Here is a 17,892-nt window from a genome sequence, read left to right as displayed (position 1 = left end):
ATATTTAGCGTATATTTTTTTAACCTATTTAGATATATTAGACTTATATTAAATATATATAAAAGAAAACTTACCTAAGAATTATAGTTAATAAGGCCTACTTTTAACTTACTACTTTATTCTCTTAGTAATAGCTACTTTTACTAATTCTAGTATAACGTTAAGTGTTTATCTACTAATAGATAGGAATTTTCGATACTTCTAAAGTAATACCTATAAAAATCTAGCTAGCTAATTTATTTTTAAACTAAGTCTTAGTCTCTAGCTACTCCGCTATAGTATTATCTATAATCTTAAGGACTTCTTATTTAGACTTTACTTTATAGATAAGCTTAATTATAAGGGTTACTAGATATCTAGGGTATACCTTATTAAATATATATTAGATATATATATAGTATATAATTAGTATATATTAAAGATACTCTAACTATATTAGACGAGGATTAAGACTTATAAGATAATCGCTAAAGCCTTAGAATATAAATTTAAGTTAATATAGCTATAATATATACTTTATATATAATTAATATATTAGGGCCTTATTTTATATATATATCGATAGTAATAGTTCGGATACCTTATATTATCTCTATACTACTACTAAGTTAGTATAACTATCGTATAGGCTTTCGCCTTATATTCCTAAGGACTATAAAGAGCTTCTTAAAAAGAATATAATAGTATTCGCGACTTTTAGTATTAATAAGAGCCTAAGTATAGGTATTTAGCACTAAATATATTAGTAAAATAATCGTATCTTTAATATAATATACTAACTTCGGGCCTCGTTATTATATCTAGTAATTAAAAAGACTATAGTCTTTCCTTATACTATCTTAAAAGTAAGATCTATTTCGATATACTATATATTTTAGAAAAGCTTAGCTTAGCTATATATATAGTATATAATTAGGAAATACCCTTAAGCCTTATCTAGTATATAGACTTTACGGATAAATTACTTATCGTTATCCTTTATTCTATTAAATTCGAACTCGCGGAATATATCGGTAAGATATATTCCCTATAGGTAGTAAAGGATCCTTTACTTAAGGATTAAAGTACTAATCCTATTATAAATAGTAAAATATCGAGTAATAGTTTTATATATAGATCTAGTACTTATATAAAGAAGTTTAGCGAATTCCGATAATTATAAAAATTTACCTATAGATAGAGTTAGTATTTCCTAAGCTTAGAGGTGAAATACTTACGGTATATAAGGCTAAGGATATCCTACGTTTTAAGTACCTTTATAATTTCTTAGCCTATTTTAAATAGTAACTTTATTAGTAGTAGTAGGAAATAAGAATAAGATCCCTAGTAGATAATAAAGTAATATAGGAACCGCGCTTATAAGACTAGGATATAAAGATCGACTCTAGCCTTATATATAGTCGCGGTTATCCTACTAATCCTATCTATATAGAGTAAATCTATTATATAATTAGTATATATCTAGTATATATTTAAACGTAGTAAATATACTATATATTATAGTCTTCCTTATTTATTATTAAATAAAATAATAGTTATTAATACTAATAACTTTTATATAATTACCCTATTTTAAATAGAGGACCTATAAAATATCTAGATCTAACTAGTTTATAGTCTTTTAGAAACTCTTTAAGTAATATTAGTTACTAGAAAGAGAGCTATAGGAATAGCTAATAAATATAAAACTATTTTTAGTCTATATAATTAGATATATACCTTTATATATCCGGATATCTAAAGAGTACTTATATAGACCGTCTTTATAGTTCTATACCTCTATAAAACTAAAGTAAAATCTATATTATATATAAGCTTAATATATATTAAAGATAAAAAGAAAAGTATATACTCTTTTATTCTATCCCGAATTTCGTTAGATATCTTACTCTTATAGTTAGGCTTTATAACTTTAGCTTATAGATTAAGAAAGAGCTCTAATATAACCCTATTATATTATAGTAATAGGCGTTTAAGCTCTAAATATACTTAATAGTAGTATCGAATCCTAAAGTAGATATAAGATCGGTAGTAGGCTTTTAACTCCGGATCGTATACGACTTTTCTAAGAAATCTTATATAGACTAGTATTATTAAAGTCTTAGATATATCGATTAAAAATTAATATTATAATAAAAGTTAGACTTATAATAAGTATATATAGTATATATATAAATATATAGCGGATATAATTTACTTAAATACTATATTAATAGCCTCTAATATTAGAGTTATATCTTAAATAGGATTCTTCGCTATATAAATAATATATAGAATCCCTTTATTACTAATATTAGGGTAGTTAGAAAAAAGAAAATAGTCTTAGGTCTTAGATATATAGACTTTCTTTTAGTCTATAACGTTAATAAGAACTAGTTTAGTAAGGATAACGATTTAGTTAAGGGAGGAGTCTATATTACTACTAGAATAATTCTTAGATAGATCTTAGTCTAGGATAGATAGAGAAGACTAGATATCCGTAGTTATAGGCTAGGGAAGCTTAGTATATATTAAGTATATATAAAAAGTAGAAAACTAATAGGCTAAACGCGAGATCTAATAGTTTAAACTATAGGTAGGGAAGTTTAAACTATAGGTAGGGAAGTTTTCGGAGGGATTTAATACCCTAGAAGATTATAGAGTTACCTTTAAATCTTAGCTTCTTCGAGGATCTCTAGGAGTGGGCGTGGTTTAAGGAGATTAGAAAATGAGGGTGGATGAAAAAGATTTCGAGGATAATTAGGTGGTAATAAGTCTATTATTTAAAGAAAGGTACTAGATATACCCGAATAAGGAAGCGGATAGGGATGCTATAGATAGGGATCAATAAAAAAATTTTAACATAAGAATGGCTGATATAATCACCTAGTTTAGAGTCCCCCTGAGATATGGTATCTGTAGTAGACTCCAAACTAGGTGCTGATATAATAATATTTCGAGTCTACCCGAGAGAATTTGGAGTCTACCCGAGCTGCATGCCCTCGACTTGTCTCTATATTTCTGTATCCACTATTCTAGCAGGAAATATAACTTTCTGACTAATATCAAAAATACTGCATAGACAGGATAAACTAAACTTCCGGTATACCGATCTCATGCTCCGACAGTCCTTGGTGGCCTTAATATTATGGCCTCAACCAGAGGTGGGATAGTTGACAGCTTTGGGTCAAAACTGCTTGCTCCAAATCAAAAGTCAATAATTATACCTGTATATAACATACAATATTACTCTAGTTAGTTATCTCGAGATCTAAAATATCCATCTGTGGCGTATAAGCGTTTATTTTCCCAGGCCATGCTTTAGTTAACAGAAGCATGATTTTCCATCCCGTCAGTCCCGCCAGCTCTATATAGCGCGGCATATAATTGGAAGTCCGACGTCGCATATAAGACATTATGTAAGATAGGCTCCCTTAAATAGACCTATAGCATGCATACAAAATGGTGCTTAACTGAGTCATTTTACAATGACATCCAGCTCGCTTGTATAGATCGGCATTTTGACTCATTTGAATTCCGCCGATAAATCCCCCGCCCACCCCACCAACTCTGCTTCCCGACTTCTCACATTCCTCACAACCACAATGGCCTCACGAACCTCTCCTTTCAATCTGGCCACATGCGCCCGGCCTAACATCCTCGCATTGCAACCTTACCGATGCGCCAGAGAGTATGCTGCTCTTTCCCAGTTCCCGGCATCGGCGAGCTAATGAATCAGTGACTACAAAGATGATGGGACAAACGTCCTTCTCGATGCCAACGAGAATGCCTTCGGTCCTTGCCTTGCCCTGAATAGCGAGGGTGCATTGCAGGCCTCCTCGTCTGGCAATGCCACGGGAGCCTCCAAGCCGGAGATTGACTTTCTCGGTCTGAACCGCTACCCCGATCCGTGAGTGCAATCCTACCGCCGGACCTCAATAGAGACCAATCTAACAATCAATGCGCATGTCAGTCACCAAATCGAGCTCAAGCAGCTCTTCTGCAACCTCCGCAATACCCACCACCACACCCCCAAGACCCTCCTCCCCGAGCACATGTTCTGCGGTGTCGGCTCAGACGAAGCCATTGACGCACTACTGCGTTGCTTCTGTGTGCCCGGCAAAGATAAGATCCTCACCTGTCCCCCGACCTACGGAATGTACAGCGTCAGCGCGCAGGTCAACGATGTCGAGATCGTCAAGGTACCACTTGACACCACGAACGGATTCCAGCTGCAGGTGGATAAAGTCAACGAGGCCCTGTCTGCCGACCCATCCATCAAATTGGCGTACATTTGCTCGCCGGGCAATCCGACCGCAAACCTGATCCGCAAGGAGGACATCCGCAAGGTCCTCGAGCACCCGACATGGAATGGCGTGGTGGTCGTTGATGAGGCCTACATCGACTTTGCGCCCGAGGGATCTAGCTTGGCCGAGTGGGTCACCGAATGGCCCAACCTAGTTGTCATGCAGACCCTGAGCAAGGCATTCGGTTTAGCGGGCATCCGCCTCGGAGTGGCCTATGCGAGCGTGGAGATCGCGCGTCTACTGAACAGCCTCAAGGCCCCATATAATATCTCCAGCCCCACAAGCGCGCTGGCCTCCGCCGCACTGACAGCACCCAACATGGCGGTGATGCACAGCTATCGTGCGCAAATCATCGCGCAACGCGACCGTTTGCTCCGGGAGCTACCGGCAATTCCCGGGGTGGGCCAGTTCCTTGGCGGCAGTGACTCGAACTTCTTGCTCGTGCAGATGCTTGATGCCGAGGGCCGACCGAGTAACGTGATTGCGCTAGCAGCGTACGAGGCCATGGCAGAGAAGCGTGGCGTGGTGGTCCGTTTCCGTGGCAAGGAGCTTGGTTGTGAAGGCTGTCTTCGTATCACGGTCGGAACGGAGGCTGAGGTCTCTAAGTTCCTCCAGGAGCTACGGTTTGTACTGGGTGGGCTACGTGCTGGGGCTGGGGTTGAGTCGCTTCGGGACGAGACGAGGCGGGAGGATGCGGCGGCGGCTGTGGTTGGATGAACGTCGCGCCATTAATTAGTTTGGGTTTGTTGATTTGTTTTTTTTGGTTCTTTTTGGGTGGGATCGTAAGGTTGATAGATAACATTGTCGCATTTGGGCCCCTGAGGGCTAGAATATATCAGATAGAGCGAAAGGGGGTATACGGAATACGGAGGACTCCGTACGGGGTCCTCTATGGATTATAGAACCTGGAAGATTCACATCTCTCTCATTTCAGCAAATACACCTTCCTAGATTGGAAATATGACTCGCTTATCGGAAGGATCGTCTTCTATATCCCTGCTCATCCTCCAGATGACATGCGAATATCTCCCAACTCAACAACACACACCGCTTATTTCGGGGAATTCCAGCGTGTAGTACGGAGAATTGACACGCTGGGTATATACGGAGAAAAGAGGACGGAGGGCGGCTTATAGAGCCCTGGAGATAATCCGCACAGGTCATCATAGGTCACGGGCTCCTCCACCAAGCTCTCTTCGTATATCTGACATCAAATGGTACCCATGCACTGAGCCAAGGCCGTTCTCCTCCGCCTGCTAACCGACCTAAACAGGGAAGTCCCCCGCATACTGCTCATTAGCGCAGATTATCGTGTCAAAGCTATTGTCGCTTTTGTCTTGGGGGCTAGAATGGAGTCCCCTTATGTCCCTTTGTGTCCCTTTGTGTTGGTGTTTTCTGCGCCGAGATCGAGGCCAGATCTACGCAGTACTCCATACAGATCCAATAGTCCAACCAAGCTACTAAACCGTGTGATGTGATGCATATATTCCCACCACAAATGACGAGATTAGCCAGTCGAATGTCACTGGCTGCTATACGGTGAACGGGCTTATCTGGGAGGGTGGCTCATCTTTTGACTCCCCCTCTCTTTAATTTTCTGAATCTGAAACTTATATCACTTGCTCCGGTGGCTTTCCCCCTATATTGCTCGGCTCCGACCCTTCTCAGAGTGTACTCCCCTTTGGAAGATCTAAAGATCGCCCATCTCCACGATCAGCCCCATACGCGTTAACCCTCCCCACACTTCGGCACGTGTGAGGAGCAATGTAAAGCATTTCGTGAATCGCTTTCTGCGACTGTGGTTCTTTTTCTCGCCCAATTTCCCTCTGCGGAGGAGAGAATAATGGTTTCTGCGACCATGTCGCTGGCCACGCGTGGCATCTACACCGATGGCCCACCAGCCATGCAGACCAGAGATGAAATCAATCCGACGCTCATAATGAGCTGGTGGGCTACAATATTCTCGCTGGCTATCATCATCGTCCGCCTATTTGGTCGCTATGTACGAATCGAACGCTTGTTCCCCGAAGACAAGGTCATGATGATCAGCATGATTCCCCTAGTCATTCGCATGGTCCTGGTGCACTATGTGCTCGTTTTGGGGACCAACAACACGACCACCACGGAATTGACAGAGCAGGACATCTCAAATAGGGAACTGGGCAGTAAGCTGGTACTTGCTGCACGTATCTTCTATGCCCTCTTGTAAGGCACACATCCACACCGTATCCTCATCTTCGCCTGAATATGCCAGTTCAAGGAAACTGATGAACATACAACTATAGCATCTGGACAGCCAAGGTGGCAGTCTGCGAATTCCTGAAGCGAGTTACAGGCTTAACCTGGCGTCGATCAACAACCATCTTCGTCCGCTTCATTTCCTTCTTCCTGGCCTCGACACTATTAGCCGTGGTCATCGCAACCCTAGCTGAATGCCAACCCTTCCACCACTATTGGCAGGTCATCCCAGACCCAGGCCCAACCTGCCGAAGCGGCTACGTCAACCTCATGACAATGGGAACCTGCGACGTAATCACCGATCTCCTACTCGTCGCCTTCCCAGTACCAATCATCCTCATGGCCCAAATGCCCCTAAAACGCAGACTCGGCCTATCAATCCTCTTCTGCCTCTCACTAATCCTCGTCGCAATAACCTCCTACCGCGTCCCCTCCGTAATCCAACACAAAGGCTCCCAACAATACCGCTCCCTCATCGCCTCCCTCGAAATCCTCGCCGCAACAGCCGTCTCCAACGTCCTCGTAATCGGCTCCTTCGTCCGCGACCGCGGTCTCAAAAAACCAAAATACAAGCCCACCCAAGGCTCCTCCTCCGTCTCTGAAAGCATGGACAAGTCCTACGAGCGCAGAAACACCGTAATGCAACACCAGTGGGGCTCCGACTCCGAACTTGCCAACGGCCTATGCATCCGTCTAGATCCAGATATCTATACATTACCAGGCTCCTCGGACGGAACTCGTCTTACCCGATCAGCACCCTGCCGTCCTCAGTCAGCCCTCGCGCGAACAGGCACTCTCGACCCCTCATGGTCATTCTCCACGACCCGTCGCTCGGACGATTCCCGCACCTCGGAAACAGACAGTCTGGACGAGATGAAAGTCTCGCCGAGGGAGTACCTACGCACGAACCAATCTCCACGAGAATTCTCGCCGCCATCAGAGACATCACGACGTGTGTCGTTCTCCGATGTCGGCGGTTTATTGACCAGGACGATGCCGCAGACTGGAGCCCGTCATGTCCGGTCGCAGACTAGTGTAACTTCGCCGGTGGAGACGACACAGCGCAGCGGCAGTAGGGCTTTCCTGGAGGATCTGGGTATCATGGCGCCACAGGCTGTTCGATCACCTCTCTCTGGGGCTGGGCCGCTGCATCTGTCCGAGGCTGCTTTTCGCAGTCAAGTCCGCAGACTCTCATTGCCTCCTTGTCCTTCTTCGTCGGAGGTCTCGCTCGATCCTAGTGTTGAGCTTCAGGATGTTGGTGGGTTGTTGTCGAGACATAACCCGCAACCTTAATTTGATGTGATATGACGTGCATGACATGACGGCCTTTTGTTTTCTTTCTTTCTTTCTTTCTTTCTTTCTTCCTTCTATTCCCTGGTCATTTTGGGGGCTGCGGTCTCTATCTTTTATATTTCGGATACCTGGTGGACTTTCTCGTTTGTCTATGTTGTTGCACGTCTGGAGTTAGCACATATCACATACCCCTGTACCTACTGCGCTGGTTTCTTCTTGCTGCTTTGTTCTATTCCCCCTCGAGCGTTGGTTAGCGTTGGCGTTCGATATGTTGCTTCCCGAGGCATAAGGGCATGGGCTTGACTAGCATTTTTCTTTAGCGCTCACGCGGCTTAATAATATATTCTATTGGTGAGGTCTACTGTGGATATAGGTTCTTGACATAAAGTGAACCTTCAAGGCCATTTTGAAAGTCAATACCAACCTTGTAGTCGTTATCAGTCACATGACGCAGTATAACCCTGACAAGAGGTGGGTACATGTACGCCGTACAGTACACCGACGTAGACAAATTTTGACCATGATTTGCATCATTCTATGTCAGTCAAATACCATAGAGTGACAGCCATTCATAGATAAATTGGATTCGTCTAGACACACAAAGAAAGGGCCATTATGTAAATCACAGGTAAACCCCCCATCGCAATCTCCCAAAGCAGGAGAAACTTCGCGCCCGTACGCCATGCTGCCCATAATACAAGGGGGAGACCAAAACTTTTTTTTTGTTTGTGTAGAAAATGAATCAGAAGAAAAAAAAGTAACTCCCAGATGTCCACTTTCTGCCTGAGATGTGCTGCGCGTTCTCGACCGCCGTGATATTTCCTTGCACTGCTTCATAGCTCGTGGCTCGGAAACTGGTCATATCAGAGGACAGTGAAGTGGACCGGATGCGATTCGGATTTGCGAGATTGATGTTTTGTGGCGCAAACCGATGTTTAACTCTTCGGGCGTGCAAAAAACCCCATGAGGAAGCGAAATCAAAATGAGAAATTCACCATCAATGCTGCAGCGTTGCATATTGATCTTCCTTTTCCATCGTTCTCACTTACCTTCTTTTTCAAGCTTAGATAACCCAGCGGTAACTAGCATAGCGGCCTGCAGTCTCAGACTTGCGAATAATCTTAACAACCTGACCACGGCGCAGACCAAGGTAGCGGGCAACGGGATCAGAGATCTGTATACGGGGCAACTGGGACTCCTTCAGACGGTAGCGCTCAAGAAGCTTGCCCTTCTCCTCGGGGCTCAGCAGGACGTGCTTGGGGACCAGCTCGTGGCGAGTGATGTTAACAAGCAAATCCTGTTCCTGGAAGTGCTCGCAGATGCGGCCAGGGACACCGGAGAGAAGGCGCACAGCGGAGGGCGAGATAGGAGTCTGCGTAATGAAGATACCGGTGTGGAAGTTGTTCTCATCAACCAGGTGGTTGAAGGCGCGCACCTGTTTGGTTCCGACACCTGAGGAGTCAGGGCAGAAGTCGACGTAGATTGTGCCGCAGTCAGGCTGAGGGTTGGGGTTTGCTTTGCTGGGCAGTGGTGTGTACTTCATCTTCATAGTATCGGTGGGGCGAGCTTGGATTTTCATCTTGGTGCGGCTGTTGTTGCAAAAAGGCTTGTTAGTGGGGGAGGCTTTCTTTTAGTGGGGTTTATCGACATTATTATGCTGCAGTTTGCACTGGTACATAGTAATAAGGCAGTGGACACAGGGATTTCGCGTACTCAGGGTAGCCCAGAGGGTCAGCATATTTTGCGCGGAAGTCATCAAGCGGCAGTGCCAGCTCGTTATCCGACACCTCGTAACCCTGTTGTGCCACTGGTAGTCAGCATCGGATGAAGGACTATTATGCGATAGACCCTGAGGAGTCAGGGACTCAATCTAAGGAGCGTACCCGGTCTGCGAGCAGTTCATAGACTGTTCTGAAGGTGCGCCAGAGCCGAGTCATCTCGCGCTCGGCCTCCATGGAGTATGCTGAATCCCCGTCCATGGTGGAAAAGATATATGAGTAGATCAAAAAGGAATTAAGATCTTATCGGAGAGAAAGAAGGAAAAAAATCGGGTCGTGAGAGCTCCGGTGGAGAGATAAAGGTGAAGTCGAAAAATCGGCGGGAACTTTCTGCCAGCGACACTTAAGCGGAGAAACAGACCGAACCATTTTAATTATTCTAAGTTCCCCTTTTCAGTGTCACTTTAGTCTCGTCTTCTTGGTCTATTTAATCCTCTCAGGATCCTCAGAAGGCTTTCCTCCTCTTTCTCTCCCATCTCACTTTTGACATTCAATTCGTCGCAATGGCTGTCACTGATGCGGAGCCTCGGGTCAAGCCCACCAAGCCCGATGAGGCCGCCTACAAGGCCAGTCTCGCTCAGGCTGAGAAGGAGCACACTGCCGCCCAGGATAAATTGGTATGGATGCTCCTTTTTGGATTGTTATTTGATAGTTGTTTTGTCTCTGGATTGCGAGGATGACCCCGACCCACTCTGATTTGTTGTGTTGATTGATTATCTACATGTGTCCTCGAGCCAATGACTGATATGCGCAACACAACAGAACCAAATTAAAGCCAAATTGGACAATGCCAAGCCCAACAACCAGGACTCACCCACCGTCAAGAAGCAGCAGGAGCTTCGCGCTGAACTTTCGTCCATCCGCCAGAAGCAGTCCGGCTTCAAGTCCAGCCGTTCCTCCATTCAGGAGAAGATCAACGCCTTGGACGCCAACCTCAAGTCCCGCATTGCTGAACAAAATACCTCCCGTGGCCGTTTGTCATTCAAGAACGTTGAGGAGATCGATAAGGAAATTGCCCGCCTCGAGAAGCAGGTCGACTCTGGTACCCTCCGCTTGGTGGATGAGCGCAAGGCTCTCACCGAGGTCTCCAACCTGCGCAAGCAGCGCAAGAGCTTTGCCGGTCTGGAAGAGTCGCAGAAGGGCATCAATGATATCAAGGCGCAGATCTCTGAACTCCGCAAGACCCTCGATAACCCCGAGGCCAAGGCATTGAGCGACAAGTATGCCGAGATCCAGAAGGAGCTCGATGCCATTAAGGCCGAGCAGGACGCTGTCTTCAAGAACTTGAACACTCTGCGCGATGAGCGCACCAAGTTGCGCAACGACCAGCAAGAAAAGTACACTGCTATTCGCACTATCAAGGATACCTACTTCAAGGCTCGCCGTGCCTACAAGGAATATGAGGATGAGGCATGGCGTGTGCGCCGTGAGCGCCAAAAGGCTGAGCACGAGGCCTTTGCCCGCGAGAAGCGCAAGAAGGTTGCTGACAAGAAGCTCGAGGAGGCTTCGCAGCTTGCCTACGCTGATGAGATCCTGACTGCCCAGGGTCTGATCCGTCACTTTGATCCCGCTTATGATTTCTCTGCTCTTGGTTTGGACGAGAAGAAGGATGAGGGTAGCAACTTCCGTGCCGGAGTTGGCCGCACTGTTGAAGCCGCTGAGATTAAGGGCATGAAGGTTGTGCGCAAGAACGACGAGGAAGACTACTTCGTTGGTACCGGTGGCAAGAAGGGCAAGAAGGGCGGCAAGAAGGGTGGTGCTGCCGCTGCCGCTGAGAGCACCAAGTTCAATATGAACGTTGGTATCATTGAGGACTTCGCCAAGGTCAAGATCGACCCTCCCATGAACCAGTCGGATGTCCCCGCTGCCGTGGAGAAGCTGGCCGTCAAGATCACCGAGTGGAAGAAGAACCAGGCCAGCAAGACCGCCGAGGTGAGTTTTTCATACTTTGTCGATTGTGATTTGTGATCCGATGCTAATTACCCCGCAGAATATCAAGAAGGCCCAGGAAGAGATTGACCGCCTCGAGGAGGAGGAGACCAAAGCCTCTGTCGCTCAGAGCAATGGCCGTGCTACCGATGCTGCCAAGAAGCCCGCCCAACACAACGCCGCTCCCTCAGCGGAGGCCGAGCTTGCTCAGGAGCAGGACGCCATCGCCGACGTAGAGGATGAGCTCAAGCAGGCCTCGATCGAGGACAAGGCATGAAAGACCCGACCTAAATTTATCCGTACATGCGAACAATGCGTCAACATACATGAAGTCTAGCGTTTGTCTAGCATTCTCACTGTGTCCTTTTTTTTTTCTTCTTTTTCTCTTTTTGTTGTTGAGCTCTTGCATATGCATTATATCTAAGGTTTACACGTGGACAGCTAGTAGTATCCAAAATTCAAGTAATCGAGGCCTCTTTTTTGCCCATACTCAATGCCCAGCGAAACATAAAACTGCGATGCCTAACCCCCAACTTACATGCGTCAGTATCAAACCTTGGAACCTTGGAAATGGTTGACTAAGCCGGAACTGCGCCACTGGACGAGGAACGACTTTTGACTCCGGCGCTTCCTACTCCCCTCTCTATCACCGGCGCAAGATCTTCTCTCGTTATTCTATACTTCAGACTGTTCGCAGATCTCGAGTTCACGGCCTTTTTAATCACCGAAACAGCCACTCATATCCACACTTGCAGCCTTGCAATCTCCCCAAATCAGCACTAACTTTTAACACCCGGGCGACTCCACACCCGAATCCTGCCATGTCTTACAATAAACCCGTCAGTCGCAAGCGCAAACCCCTCATAGAAAAATATAATTTAATACTAATCTCTTGTAGACGAGCCCACCTCCTTCATACCCGTCTCCAGTCCACGACGCCGGTCCTTATCACCAAAACTCACAGCCAGGCCAAGGCGGCGGCGGCTCCGGCGCCGCGAACGACTACTACGGCGGTCAGCCCCAACAGCAGGGCTACTACCCACCCCAGCAGGGCTATGGCCAACCGCAACAGAGTTATGGTCAACCGCAACAGCAGGGCTATTACCCCCAGGGCCAGCCGATGTATTACCCACCACAGCAAGGCTATCCTCAGCAACAGCAGGGATACTATGCCGATAATCGCGGGGACTCCGGCAGCGGCGCCGGTGGTTGTTGCGCGGGTATCCTGGCTGCATTCGCTTGTTGCTGCTGCTTGGATATCCTGTTCTAAGAACATCGGACTGTTGAATGCGCGACTTTAACTTGGCTTTTTGGTTCGCTGCACCATTCGATGCCATGCATGCAATGTTCTCTCTCGGAAGAATTCTGAGAGATAGAGGCTGTCGCTGTCCTGGGTAGGATCTCGACTCGGGAATCGGTTTTTTTGGGGTGGTTGTTTTGTGTTTTTACGTATATATCCTTGACTCTTATTACTTATGTCGGCGCAAAACAGGATACGGCGTTCTTGCAGCCTGGGCCTTTTGGCCTCAATCGCACTACCTCTTTTTCCCTCTTTTCCTTTTCCTCTCCCTCGACCCGATTATCTTATACCTAAGTCATCCTTTTCAACTCGGTATAAATATCAACAGAGCTTTTATGTACGTAGCCGTTGAAAACAAATGCTATGTCATGCATTAACGTCAAAACGTGCATCATAAATCCATAACTCAAATCCATACATCAGAAAAAGCAAGTCCATCAAAAACATAAATCAAATAGGGTATCGCATCGCAAGTCCAAAAACCTCAAACCCAATTACCGCTGACTACTATAGTCACTCCCACCCCCATAAGCCAACGGATCAACATGCCTCACCCCACCCCTCCTCGATCTCCTCGGCGGTCTCGAGAACTCAGACGGCACACTCGACTCCTCCTCCTCAACCTCAATCACATCCCCCTCAGTCGTAGACGTCGCCAACGACTCCTCAACAACGACCCGATCATGTCGCGACGTCGGCCGTCGCCGATAACTATCCCGGAAACTCTCCGGCTCCTCGACAACATCGATGACGTCGCGACGCCGTCGGCCGGCTGAGGATCCGCGCCGACTGCGCACGTCCACGATCTCTTCGTCCATTGACATTGACATGGAGATCGAGGAGGAGGTGGGCGCTACACCGCCGCGCGCTATCCCGCCTGGGTTCACGGCCAGGAAGAGGATGTACATTAGCAGGATGAAGCCTGCGACGCTGCCGAGGACGATGCCGACCACTGTGCCGGCGGCGGGGCTTGTTTGGATGCGGCCGTAGGTGGAGGGGATTGAGATTGTGGTGTAGCGCTTTTGGAGGGAGGAGGTGAGGAGGTTGGGGGTTAGGTCTATTGGTTTGGAGGGGTCTAGGTTGATTGTTTCGTGGATCGACATTGTGGGTTTTGAGTTGGTTTTTTGGGAATTGGAGGGTTTGGGGAGAGTTTGGATGTTGGGAATGTGTGACGGAGGGTTGTGATTTGGGCGAGTGACTTGGTCAGTCAAGTTGCGACCTGATCTGCGCGCGTGTGGGGGGTTGGTGTCATTTGCGTCGGATGCAGGTACGCTCGAGAGATAAGCAGAATACGGGGCTTTGCGTGCTCCATAGACAGATAAAAGACGCAGGAAAGAGTGATAATTTAAAAAAAAAAAAAACGAATCGAAAGAGCAGAGGTTGGGAGGAGGCTGGGGATCTGCGGAGAAGTGGAGTTGCGCTCGGAGATATTTATACGGAGTCATCCTCTTCTATGTACACTGTTCATCGCTGTCCATCGCCTAATATGCTCCCTTGCGCTTCTCGTACTTCGGCTGATCTACCGACTTAACCTCCAGCGTGGTCAACACGGGAGTAGTATGAACCAACTCTAGACTATCCAATTTAGCCCCCTCAGACTCCAACACCCACAGACTCAAAGCCAGATAGTTGGTACCGTGGTAGTTGAGAATACCCTCAGGGACAGGGTAGCTCGTCTGAGGACCAATGTTGTTCACGTACTTAGCGTACTGGTATCCGTTGACATAGAGCTGAGCACGGTAAGCTGCCGGTGGCGAGGTAGTGTTGCCGAAGTTGAAGTACATGGGGACATCCCAGCCCTTCTCCACATTCAGATCAAAGCTTGTAGTGTAGAACTGAATTCCGGGAGCCGACAGGCCGTCGAAGGGGCTGCCAGACTTCCAGTCCTTGCTGGGCGGCTGTGGCTGGTGGAAGCCCTGGCGTTCAGCATAGAGGCCACCCTCGTTTAGCGGGCCGCGCACTTTGTCGGGATAATCCTCACCACCCAAATTGCCTGTCAGCTTCCAGGTGATGTCGCTTGCGGAGCGGCCAGAGAGGTTATAGCTCAGGATGCCGCGGGGCTGCTTCATATCGTCTTCGCCAACGACCCAGTTTCCGTTGAGGCCCATGTTGTCAATGACAACGGTGAACACATACGACTTGTCTTTCTCTAGGGCTGGCAGGTCAAAGGTTGCATTGTAGTCGCTGCTTGTGGAAACTCCACCCCATGATCCGAGGTGTTTATTGTTCAGCCATACGGCACTGCCGAACGCGGAACCACCTTGTGTCTGCACGGAGAAAGTCTTCTCATCACCGGTAGCGACGAATTTGCCCCGGTAGAGCAGATTTCCAGTATGGAAGCCATAGTCAGATGAGAACAGTGAGGTTGAGGTGTTGATTGCATGGGCGCTATTCTTGGTGGCTTGGTCTGCAGCAACCCACGCAGAATCATCGAACGAATCTTGGATCTCAGGCAGGGTATCAATAGACTTCCATTCCAAGTCTTTCAGAGTGGGAAGCTGGATCTCTGGTGCGTTGTAGGAGACCCTGCTAGACCAGATGCCGTTCTTGTCGACCTTCTTATCCGCCTTCTTGCCGTTGATGACTAGATTCCTGGCCTTGGGTGGAGCTCCGATCACCTCAATGGGAGTAGTAGCATTAAAGTCAGCAGTAAGGTGCAGGTCGCTACCCTTCAAATAAGCATTCCGTACAAGGTAGCCAGCCTTGACGATGAGGGAGGATGCGGCAGTCTTCTGTGAGCTATAGCCAGGGTTTGTGCCTTGACTTGGGAGCTGGGGAACCCAGTAGTTGTAGGCAGAGTTACGATCTAGCATTTTGATCAGTCATGGTAAAGCATAAGGTATTAGAGAAGCACTCACCCAGAAGAAGGATCTTCAGATTGCCCACTTGCACAATACGCCGTGTGGTGGAGACATCCCAGCCGATAACCACTGTCTTGTTCACCCGCTTAACGGTGATCCCCGATGATGATCCTTCAACGACAGAAGCCTTTGACTGGGAAACAACAGCCAACTCGTGGTGCTCACCAGGGCCACCATACAGCACGAGATTCTTCGAATCACCAGACTTTGTCCAGGTGAAGACCTCAGCAGAGGAGTAGAGAACGTTGGTACCAGCCACATCGTAATCAACGACATGGATCTTAGAATCACGGCCGCTGAGAGTAAGAGTTCCGCCAAGTTGAGGAACGGTCACTTGGCCAGCGCTAGTAGGAACCTTGAGCTTATAATTGACGGAGTCTTGGGTCGTGTAGTCGGAGTGTCGGACAACGAAGAAAGAAGAAGCCGAATCTTTGTTTCCGAGCAGGGGAGTCACGACCACATCAGGCGAGGTAGTATACTCAGAAGTAGTAAGGTTTCCGGGTGTTGTTAGTAGATAAGCCGGCGATGCTTTGACAAAGTTCCCAATCAGCTTCAGCTCGCTATACTTCTCACGGGTGATATTGCGCGATTCAGTAATCTGGGAGCCATAGTCGTAAGATGTATAACCACCGGGGTGGCCCAGGTTGCCCCAGTTGGTACCGCCGAAGATCTGCCAATGTCAGAACGAAATACACATCAAGGGAGACCCCGGCACATACCATGTACAGGTTGAGGAATGCCATTCGGAAACTGAGGTTGTTCTTGTAAAACACTCTCTCGAACTCGTGGTTCAGGAGAGCAGCACAGTTTTCGAGCCCGGCTCCTCCCCAAGAATCGAAGGCACCAGCTTGGAACTATTCTCCAATCAGATCAGATAATAGACTCCTGGGGAAAGATATCATACCTCGACCACAGAGTACGGCGTTTTAGGACTAACCGCCATATGACTGTCGTACCAACCAGTGGGTATACCATCCGATGGCCAGGTGGAAGGATTCGAGCAGTCAAAGCCAAGAGGATAGCTGTCATGGCCGTAGATATCCAAGGCACCTGCACCAGTTCCAGGGGCATTGTGTCCACCACTCCAGGCGTCGTTGCTAATGAGAGGTACCACAATTCCAGCATCGCGAGCCTGATCCATGACATATTGCATATAAGCTCCATCTGGGAAGTCGACTCCACAGCAGGCACCACTGTATTCATTCTCTGGCTGGTAGAGAATGACAGGTCCTCCATTCGTGATCTGACCCTTGGCTACGGTTGCGGCAACATTGGCAATGTAGCTGTTCCAACCTGTTAGTATTCGGGGTACTTCCAATCCCATTGGAGTTCGATGATATCACCTACTTTTCTGTTGCCTTCAAGTAGGCCTCGTCAGTTGTTCGCAAAATCCCATCTACACGCTGGAGCCATCCCGGGAAACCACCACCCGAGACCTCCGCATTGATGTAGGGACCAGGGCGGGCGAGAAGGTAGATACCAGCCTTTTTAGCAGCATCGAAGAAGGGCTCCAAAGCGAAATTACCCTCGGCAGTATATTCACCCTGCTTGCCTTCCAGCAAAGCCCAATCGATATAGAAAGAAACGCAATTGAATCCGAGAGCCTTGACTTTCTCGAAAAGATCAATCCACAGCGATGGAACGGGCAGACTAAAAAGAATTTGAATCAGCATTGTCCTTGCTGAGAGCAAAAAACCCCCAATTGATCTTTCATCACTTACCGGTAGGGGTGGATTTCACCACTAAAGAGCATGATTCTCTCCCCATTGACAAAGAAAGACTTGTCATCCCAAGTGACCTACATCATAACCCCGTCAACACAATCCCCAACACATAAGCATCTTAGACACCACCTACATATTTCTGGAGCAAATCCCGCTTCACATGATCCGGATGCTCTGTAATAGTCAAGCCATCCAATGTATGGCTAATAGCGGCGCCAGCAGCCTGGGCCGCCAGACAGGCAATCGCCCAAGTGGACGAGAGCTTCATAGCTCCACGATTCACGCGAGTGAAGCGAAAAAAACAAACAGAGAAACGAGGACTCGATCTCAAGCTCAATTACCTTTCAATGCAAGGGGTCTATGGATGCCATTCATATAGTAAGGAAATACACTCCATATCCCAACCTGAATAGCCGCGATCTTCATGCGTAACGTACCATTGCTACATGGGGTACACGGAGGACACGGAGTACTACAGTATGA

The 17,892-nt window shown here is 47.3% G+C and overlaps 7 protein-coding genes across 7 annotated transcripts; 4 read left to right on the top strand and 3 right to left on the bottom strand.

Annotated features, from left to right (window-relative positions):
* Nucleotides 1-3,584: 3,584 nt before the first annotated feature.
* Nucleotides 3,585-5,003, top strand: N7457_009697 (histidinol-phosphate transaminase; the record flags this gene model as incomplete). The annotated part of the gene is made up of 3 exons (XM_057180740.1): nucleotides 3,585-3,670; nucleotides 3,719-3,889; nucleotides 3,953-5,003. The coding sequence occupies 3 exons, from the start codon at nucleotides 3,585-3,587 to the stop codon at nucleotides 5,001-5,003; spliced, it is 1,308 nt and encodes a 435-aa protein (XP_057029126.1).
* A 1,126-nt stretch (nucleotides 5,004-6,129) lies between these two features.
* On the top strand, nucleotides 6,130-7,817 carry N7457_009696 (putative integral membrane protein Pth11-like; the record flags this gene model as incomplete). Its single annotated transcript, XM_057180739.1, has 2 exons — nucleotides 6,130-6,491; nucleotides 6,572-7,817. The coding sequence occupies 2 exons, from the start codon at nucleotides 6,130-6,132 to the stop codon at nucleotides 7,815-7,817; spliced, it is 1,608 nt and encodes a 535-aa protein (XP_057029125.1).
* A 1,063-nt stretch (nucleotides 7,818-8,880) lies between these two features.
* N7457_009695 (DNA-directed RNA polymerase core subunit RPB5) lies at nucleotides 8,881-9,796 on the bottom strand (the record flags this gene model as incomplete). Its single annotated transcript, XM_057180738.1, has 3 exons — nucleotides 8,881-9,406; nucleotides 9,531-9,613; nucleotides 9,701-9,796. 3 exons carry the CDS (start codon nucleotides 9,794-9,796, stop codon nucleotides 8,881-8,883), a joined length of 705 nt encoding a protein of 234 aa, XP_057029124.1.
* A 302-nt stretch (nucleotides 9,797-10,098) lies between these two features.
* bfr1 (putative nuclear segregation protein (Bfr1)) lies at nucleotides 10,099-11,801 on the top strand (the record flags this gene model as incomplete). The annotated part of the gene is made up of 3 exons (XM_057180737.1): nucleotides 10,099-10,212; nucleotides 10,358-11,527; nucleotides 11,586-11,801. The coding sequence occupies 3 exons, from the start codon at nucleotides 10,099-10,101 to the stop codon at nucleotides 11,799-11,801; spliced, it is 1,500 nt and encodes a 499-aa protein (XP_057029123.1).
* A 544-nt stretch (nucleotides 11,802-12,345) lies between these two features.
* On the top strand, nucleotides 12,346-12,794 carry N7457_009693 (uncharacterized protein; the record flags this gene model as incomplete). Its single annotated transcript, XM_057180736.1, has 2 exons — nucleotides 12,346-12,363; nucleotides 12,423-12,794. 2 exons carry the CDS (start codon nucleotides 12,346-12,348, stop codon nucleotides 12,792-12,794), a joined length of 390 nt encoding a protein of 129 aa, XP_057029122.1.
* A 524-nt stretch (nucleotides 12,795-13,318) lies between these two features.
* Nucleotides 13,319-13,927, bottom strand: N7457_009692 (uncharacterized protein; the record flags this gene model as incomplete). Its single annotated transcript, XM_057180735.1, has 1 exon — nucleotides 13,319-13,927. One exon carries the CDS (start codon nucleotides 13,925-13,927, stop codon nucleotides 13,319-13,321), a length of 609 nt encoding a protein of 202 aa, XP_057029121.1.
* A 378-nt stretch (nucleotides 13,928-14,305) lies between these two features.
* N7457_009691 (glycoside hydrolase family 35 protein) lies at nucleotides 14,306-17,677 on the bottom strand (the record flags this gene model as incomplete). Its single annotated transcript, XM_057180734.1, has 7 exons — nucleotides 14,306-15,630; nucleotides 15,683-16,355; nucleotides 16,405-16,539; nucleotides 16,590-16,968; nucleotides 17,033-17,335; nucleotides 17,407-17,483; nucleotides 17,543-17,677. 7 exons carry the CDS (start codon nucleotides 17,675-17,677, stop codon nucleotides 14,306-14,308), a joined length of 3,027 nt encoding a protein of 1,008 aa, XP_057029120.1.
* Between the last annotated feature and the right edge of the window lie 215 nt (nucleotides 17,678-17,892).

Source organism: Penicillium paradoxum (assembly GCF_028828445.1).
Source record: "Penicillium paradoxum strain IBT 22861 chromosome Unknown utg000007l_segment0_segment0, whole genome shotgun sequence".
Lineage (NCBI taxonomy): Eukaryota > Fungi > Ascomycota > Eurotiomycetes > Eurotiales > Aspergillaceae > Penicillium > Penicillium paradoxum.
The sequence above is the reverse complement of the archived record's forward strand: the minus strand, read 5'-3'. Positions and strand labels throughout refer to the sequence as shown.